Genomic DNA, 7,945 nt, shown 5'->3' with positions numbered 1-7,945 from the left:
AAGCACAGTTTACCTCGTGCATGAACATTCCAGGCCTGAACATGATGTCGTCTGTTCGCCAGTTCGAGTGATATGTATGACAACAAAAGCACCTCACCAAAACTCCCAATCCTGTGTAAAAGAAGCCCGATTTAGCCAGCCTTAATCCACTTACATTTGTGCTTTGGGGAAATGATGAATACGAAATAAATCTATAGAGTTCAAAACGCATATCCCGCGGAAAATCGTCTCGTGGTGCAATAGGTATTACCATTTTATATGCGATTTTTAAGAATGACCGCTATACATGTCAATCCATTAGTTAATATAAATATAGTTAAACACACATCCACGAATCTTTAATATAATTTCAACCATATTTTCCATATAACTCCTAGCTCATCGAAACTTTTGATGTAAATTATTGATAGTATTAAATGTCCTTCTGTCGTTAAAACAATACCCATTAGATTATTGTACTTAACAAAACTATTTCAATGCAATGTACTTTAATGCTTGGCATGACAAGAAAATGTACTTTTGAAACTAGAACAATTCCTATACGTTTATTATTAACATGCAAACAATGTAAAAAATTGCGGAACTCGCCCTTGATTTAGTGGACACGTAATAGTTTTGCATTGTAGAAACTGTTGCCGGCCTAGCTACGCGCAATTTACGTACTTGGGGTTCGACGACAAACTATACAAACGCTTACCGACCAGTAACCAATAAATTACCGACTTTTAACCGCCGGTATGTGGTTAACCGCAGGTTTAACTGTTTATACAATCGGGTGCTGACGGTTACGGTTGTGTTTATAAGTTATTTATTAAAATAACTTATTGCGAGTAATGTTCACATCGCCATGCAACGCTGGTCATTATTTATGTGTATTTCATTTGAATGCATACATATATTATCTTGATTATATACCTAATTGCATGTATTAATTGCTTTTATTTCAGATACCTTTATCGATCTATCAAATTTTAAATCTCGATTGATTCGATAGATTGTCCTCGAATCACCAAGTAAAATTACGTCATTATAAAATGCATTGTGGTATTGTTTTGGTTAAATTTACCGGAGGTTAAATTCCAGTATGCGCGGTTAGGTTACTTTGCGGTATATCCAGAGGGGGTAATCACGTTATTATCAAGATGGCGGCGTCCATGCCAAGGCCAGTATTTTTCGCCGTTTTATACCCTTTCATAACTTGTATTATTTTTTAAATTCTGACCACTTTCCAGCCATATTAGCAAAAAAGTCTCTGGCGTTTATTTCATAGTAATATTCGCTTTATATCTCGACTTTACTCGGTGCGAAATTTCTTAGCGGGATGACCTAATTAGGGCTCCACTAAGAAAATTTGCGGATACAAAGATACAAGAGTCAAGATACAAAGCGAATTTAAATACAAAATAAACGCTAATCACTCTTTTACTGATATGGCTGGAAAGTGAGCGTCGTTGAAAAATTAAACAAGAGTAATAAAGGGTATTAAACGGCGAAAAATAACTGTCTCGGCGTGGATGTAGCCATCTTAACTATCACGTGATTACCACCTCTGATATCGTGTTTACACAATCGAGTTACATTGAAGGTTACTTAACCTGAATAACCGCAAACTAACCAAGGTAAGAAAGTTACCGAGCGGTAACTTAAACCAGCGTTTATACAATCGGGTGCAGATGTCTAAAATAATAGTACAAACAATTGACAGAGAACCTTAATGAAAGATTTAAACTAGTAACCTGCAGGAATACAAAATGTCCTACACAAATAATATAATGTTTCAATCAAAATAGAATGGCTGTCTGTAACAACTTTCAACAAGCAACTGTATAAAGGAGGGAAAGTGAATGATTGGTTGTTACGTGCACGTGTTAAAATAGGTTAGAATCAACTGTAGGTTAACTAGAAAGAAAACTAAGGTTACAAGTTATGTTTATATAAGAACTACTCGACACTAATAAACACAAAGTGTTTAATACAAACTTAATTTTATCTATACCCTGTGACATAACGCACTTTTGGGCAAGCCCAACTTCGGTCTTCATAACCAAAGGGCGACTACAGTGCGTCGAAGAAGCACAAATTTACATGGAAACGAACATCAAATCATCATCATCATCATCATCATCATCATCATCATCATCATCATCATCATCATCATCATCATCATCATCATCATCATCATCATCATCATCATCATCATCATCATCATCATCATCATCATTTTCATCATCATCATCATCGTCATCATCATTATCATCAGCATCAGCATCATCAGCATCATCAGCAACATCATCATCATCACCAGCAGCAGCAGCAGTAGCAGCAGCAGCAGAATCATCATCAGCATCATCATCAGCAGCAGCATCTACATCATCATCATCATAATCATCATCATCGTCATGATCATGATCATCATCGTCATCATCATCATCATCGTTTGTCGTCGTCGTCGTCGTCGTCATCATCATTACAATCATCATCATAATAATAATAATCATCATCATTATCATCATCGTCGTCGTCGTCGTCGCCAACATCATCATCCTCATCATCATCAGCACCATCATCATCCCCACCACCATCATCATCATCTTAGCTATCAACATCATCATCTTAGCCACCAACGTCATTATCAGCATCATCGTCGTCGTCGTCCTCCTCCCCCTCCTCCTCCTCCTTCTCCTTATCATCATCATCATCATCATCATCATCATCATCATCATCATCATCATCATCATCATCATCATCATCATCATCATCATCATCATCGTCGTCGTCGTCGTCGTCATCATCATCATCATCATCATCATCATCATCATCATCATCATCATCATCATCATCATCATCATCATCATCATCATCATCATCATCATCATCATCATCATCATCATCATCATCATCATCATCGTCATCGTCATCGTCATCATCATCATCATCATTATCATCATCATCATCATCATCATCATCACCATTATCATCTTCATCATCATCATCATCATCATTATCATCATCCTAAACATCCTTATCATCATCCTTATTCTCATCCTAATTCTCCTCTTCATCGATATCATCAAGATCATAATCATCTGAATGTTTATGCCATCGTCATTAAAAGCAATATTCCATTTTTGTAATTTTATTCTTACTGCATGTTTTAAATGTTCAATACCCCATGCGTGTTGCTATGTTCAAAGTAAGTTATGTAATATGTTATCTATTTAAATCTATCCATTTAAAGTAACATAAATACTCAAAATCACTGAATATTTCGCAAAATATTTCCCAAAATAAAGTTAACCCATACAAAATCAGTATTTCTTATAGCAATAGCCACAAGTTCTACGATAGATGTGGCCTGGTAATATAGATTTAACGTGGTGGTATCGTCTACAAACTATTTTAACCCAATTATGCTTTGCGTCTTTGCAACAACGTAGACCCAGATGAGACGCCGCATGACGCGGCGTCTCATCTGGGTCTGCGCTGTTTGCTTAAAGGAATTTCTGTAAGAAATATTCTAAATATAGAAATATTTCTAAATAAAATATTCCAACCTATAGATATAATGCTTAAGTATTACACGAAGAGTCATATATTGTCATATTATTGTCGATTGATGTTTGAAACAAACCAAAAGAACTAAAGATAGCTTTGGCAGAAATTGGAATATATACAGATATTAGTGCCAGATCTTGCTTTTTTGCTGGTATGAGTTTACGGTTAGTTCGTAAACATAGAAGTTTGAGCTGCAAACACGTACGCGAGTTTCCTTTTATTCGTATTTTGTATATTTAGTACTAGTCTCATTTCATATACTTTACAAATTGAGATAATGGTAATTCATGTATGTTCCACTGTCTTCTATTTAATTCAACATTGTATGCATTGAGAGTTTTTAACAATTGTAAAAACATTTTATGACGTGATACAAAAAAGAACACGCGACTGCCTTCGAAAAATAGGTTCGACTACAACTGTTGTCATTATCTGTTTAAACAACTTTGCCGAATTCCCGGCTTCTGACTCAAACGTTAAACAACATTGAACCGTCATTGAACACATACCTCTTGCCAAAAGAAGTTTGTTTTAGTCCAATGAAATGTCACGCGATTAAAATGCTTAAACAGATAGGCTCTTTGGCAATATTATAATACATTGGAATGGCTAGCCAAGAATGTCTGTAATTTCAGCCACTATTATAATGTATTCCGTACCCTCTAAATAAGAAATCGTGTTTAGTTATATATGTGTTGTTTTGTAATAGATGTGTATCAAACATTTATTTAGAATATAGTCGCCGCTGTTTCCGTATCGGAATCCGGATAGTGCAATCTATAATCTCGTTCTTCTTTCAACAAGGGCGACACACGAAGCGATACACGATATTTTGCGCGACACACGAAGAGTCACACGATATTTTGCGCGATACACGAAGAGACACGCGATATTTACCACGATATATCGCCTTTTGGGCTACATACACAAGGGCGATATTTTGTGTTACATTCTCGCGCGTCGCTTCGTGTATCGCGCTAAATACCGTGTGTCACTATGTGTGTCGCGCTAAATATCGTGTTTCGATTCGTGCGTCGTGTGTCGCCCTTGATGAAAGAAGAGCGAGATAATAGATTGCACAACCCGGATTCCGTACGAAACAATGTTTTTGTATGACATTAAGAGTGTTCAAAAAAGGCTGGTTGTAAATTGATAGCGAACGTAACATGTTTACACAAATGTTACTTTCAAAAATACATTACACAATTGAAATTTGTTCATTGTTCTCCATTCTGAAGGCTCTAGATTTCAGCATAAAATGTGTCAATATTGACAGACATGGCGATAGTGCGACAGCTGCGCTACATATTTTCCTTTTAAGTCGGCGCTAAAATCTATTGCGAAATGGAGAAATTACTCTTCATGTGAAGATGTACACTTTATATTGATCCGAAGATGGTTCACTAGACGTTTTGCCGATATTTAACAAATGTCTTGATATTAAAACATATGAATCTCGCTATAGAAAAACTGGGCTTAATGCAAGTGCGTAGAATGTAGTCCCAGCGCACAACGGACTACAGAGGCTAATCCTTGAAGACACTTTAAAGGGATCTTTTCACGGTTTGGTAAATTGACAAAAGTTGTTTCAGATTCGCAATTTTTTCAAATCGTCAAAAGATACATATAATGGCTATATTGGACTATGGTAAATGTTCAGTAATACTGTTTCCTCACAAATATCATAACTAAAACGAAAAGTTGCGAATCTGAAACAACTTTTTTCAATTTTGTCAATTTACCAAACCGTGAAAAGATCCCTTTAAAAGTTTTTTGTACATATTTGGTGCCATGTCAGTTGTGTACTTTCCCTTTACAGTGATTATATTGATGGATAAGTGTGCGGTTTGACATGACTTTAAGCTGATTCAAATCCCCAGCATTGACCCGGGCTTTAACCATTTGCCATGTTTATTGATGTATTCTATTTATGCGTGGTCCGGTAAAAGCAATTGGTCGCTTGTCTTAAATAAAATACTATCGATATGAACACACACAGTCTGTTCATAATGCTTATGGAGTTTCCGTATTTTTATATAATGAGGAAATTACTTAAACTGATTAAAACCCGCCTTTAACAGCGTATATAATTTATGCAAACATGGATCCACATTTGAACTACAACTCGATCAACCGAAAATCATTATCTTAAAAACATTCCACATGTCTATTATGGCAAGTCGTAACTTAAACTGCGCTGTGATTTGTTAAAGGTGCTAAATTGTGTTGCAAACAATAACACAATTTAAAATTATTGACAATATTTGAAAGATCTGCAGTAAAAATTAATGGTCGGTCGGTATACCTGAACGAGAATATTCATTTCATGCCCGATGGTACTCGGTTTCTCATTGTCAGTATTGCATGTTTTGAAACTACAAGAAATATTAAATCCAAATTAAACTAAACGTTCACTATGTTTACGAATGACTTGGTATGGTTGCTTAAAGTGCATCGGTTCAAGTGTTCTAGATCATCTTATCGAAAATGACAGGTGCTGCGCGAATTGGAATCGAAAAACAATGAGCATCACCAAATCTCCGCGAAATGACCGGAATATATTTAGAACATCTACCAAATCGACGTTTATTAAACAGATAACGATGGTATTTAATCGATCTGTAGATTGGCAGAAGCCAAAGCACCAGGTCTGACTTAACATTTGGACGTTTATTAAATTTAAGACGCGACAGTTCATTTTCCATACCGCACACCATTTTAATATGATAGGATACGTCTTTCTATTGGCAATATGCCTCGTAGCGAAGCCGACGTCAGGTACCATGACGTTAAACTGCCAGAAAGCGTTCCCTACGTCAACGCTGACCAAGAACTACAATGAGACGATTGCGCACGCCATTCACTCCATGACGGTCGCCGGTCTGCGCGTCTTCAGTCCCAAGGCGTCGGCGAACAACTTCGTGCCGACTGTGAACCAGGATCTCAGTCAGGAGCAGACGGTGCTCGACCACGCCCCCGAGCATGTCCTTGGGCACGACTTCAGCACGCTGACAATGAACATAATTGACAATATACTGTCAACTCTCGGGAACTCGATGGATGGTCTAGGTAGGATTACTACTATTAACTTACGCAAGTTTTACACATAAGCGTACGTCTATTCTATCCAACAATTGAAACATATTTAGTGTGCTGTTTACGCGTTTGCTTCTTTTACGCTTTACGGATCAAACAAACGGATTTGAGATGAGAAAACGATATCAAATGCATAACACCGTTGGAAATTTCTGCGCGCTTCCTGTTTTTAACAATGTTTGAATAGGCCTAAGTTTATCCATTAAGGTGTTATTTAGAAAATATGGTGAAATAAATGGGTCTATCACGTCGACAACTAGCGATTCCATCCATAAATTGATATAAATCTATTTCATACCTATTAACCATAGGCCCCCACTGGTCGCCGGTGGAGCGTGTGACGCACGTGTTCCACATGTGGGACCTATGGTACCGCATCAAGGAGAGCGCCTGGCCGCGCGTGCAGAAGACCCCGCCCACGGACGAGATGTGTACGTGCCTCGCCTCCGTCGAGTTCAACGGAATTAAAGTAAAAGGAGATGTCTTAATGCATGGTGTGTTTTTTTAATGCATGAACAAATACTCTGAGAATGTTTTTAAAATACGGGATATCCACAATTCGCAGAAATTGATGATTGATCCGTACACGTTGTTACTTATTTAGCATTTCGTTCTAATTATTAAGTTAAATACTAGTAAAATGAATTCATGGCTCCGACTCCTTTTAACTAAACTTAGGGAACACAGCGAAACTAAGCAACCTTAACGTTCGTAGAAATCAGCTTTCTCTATCATATACTGGATTAAGCCGGCAAACGGACCAATGGTGCCCCAATTACTTCCCTGTTTTCTAACAAAACAAGCTTAAACTAATTATTAGCTACTTTAGTATCTGAAAAGCATAGATAGCGTTTCGGTGGGAACACAACTTTTACACATCAACTCTTCTGCTTTATTTCATAAATATAAATACTTATTAATTTAAATTTCAGGACGCCGTTCAATGGGTAGCAAACCACTACAAAACCGGAACTCCCACTTCTTATCTTCTTACGCTTCTTAACCAACCGATCCCCAAATTGACGGACGCGTTTGCATGGAGCGTCTGGAAACAGCGTCTGATGCACTACTACACACCGGAAGCGCTCCAGGACGCCGCCATGTACCTTCATTGCGTCTCTCAGTTCTGGTAGGAACAACGAAGTCGGTGGAAACGCGCTTTTCTACGTGAATCCGGACAAAGCCCTAGAACTTACGGATGATAAATAGACCTGCATTGTTTGATTACTGTTTCCTATATACCTTTGTGTTTATTGATGTGTTTATTGACATTAAATAAAGGCGTTTCTAGCTA

At 37.4% G+C, this 7,945-nt stretch overlaps 1 protein-coding gene across 1 annotated transcript; it reads left to right on the top strand.

The window, feature by feature from the left end:
* Window positions 1–6,160: 6,160 nt before the first annotated feature.
* Window positions 6,161–7,945, top strand: LOC127849610 (uncharacterized). The gene is made up of 3 exons (XM_052382338.1): window positions 6,161–6,624; window positions 6,963–7,120; window positions 7,584–7,945. The coding sequence occupies exons 1-3, from the start codon at window positions 6,279–6,281 to the stop codon at window positions 7,782–7,784; spliced, it is 705 nt and encodes a 234-aa protein (XP_052238298.1). The 5' UTR covers window positions 6,161–6,278; the 3' UTR covers window positions 7,785–7,945.

This window comes from Dreissena polymorpha, chromosome 11, assembly GCF_020536995.1.
Source record: "Dreissena polymorpha isolate Duluth1 chromosome 11, UMN_Dpol_1.0, whole genome shotgun sequence".
Classification (NCBI taxonomy): domain Eukaryota; kingdom Metazoa; phylum Mollusca; class Bivalvia; order Myida; family Dreissenidae; genus Dreissena; species Dreissena polymorpha.
The sequence above is the reverse complement of the archived record's forward strand: the minus strand, read 5'-3'. Positions and strand labels throughout refer to the sequence as shown.

Coding starts and splice junctions, on each gene's coding strand:
- LOC127849610 (XM_052382338.1), top strand. CDS start 6,279: ATGATAGGATACGTCTTTCTATTGGCAATATGCCTCGTAGCGAAGCCG. Junction 6,625..6,962: donor GAACTCGATGGATGGTCTAG/GTAGGATTACTA, acceptor TATTAACCATAG/GCCCCCACTGGTCGCCGGTG. Junction 7,121..7,583: donor TCGAGTTCAACGGAATTAAA/GTAAAAGGAGAT, acceptor TTTAAATTTCAG/GACGCCGTTCAATGGGTAGC.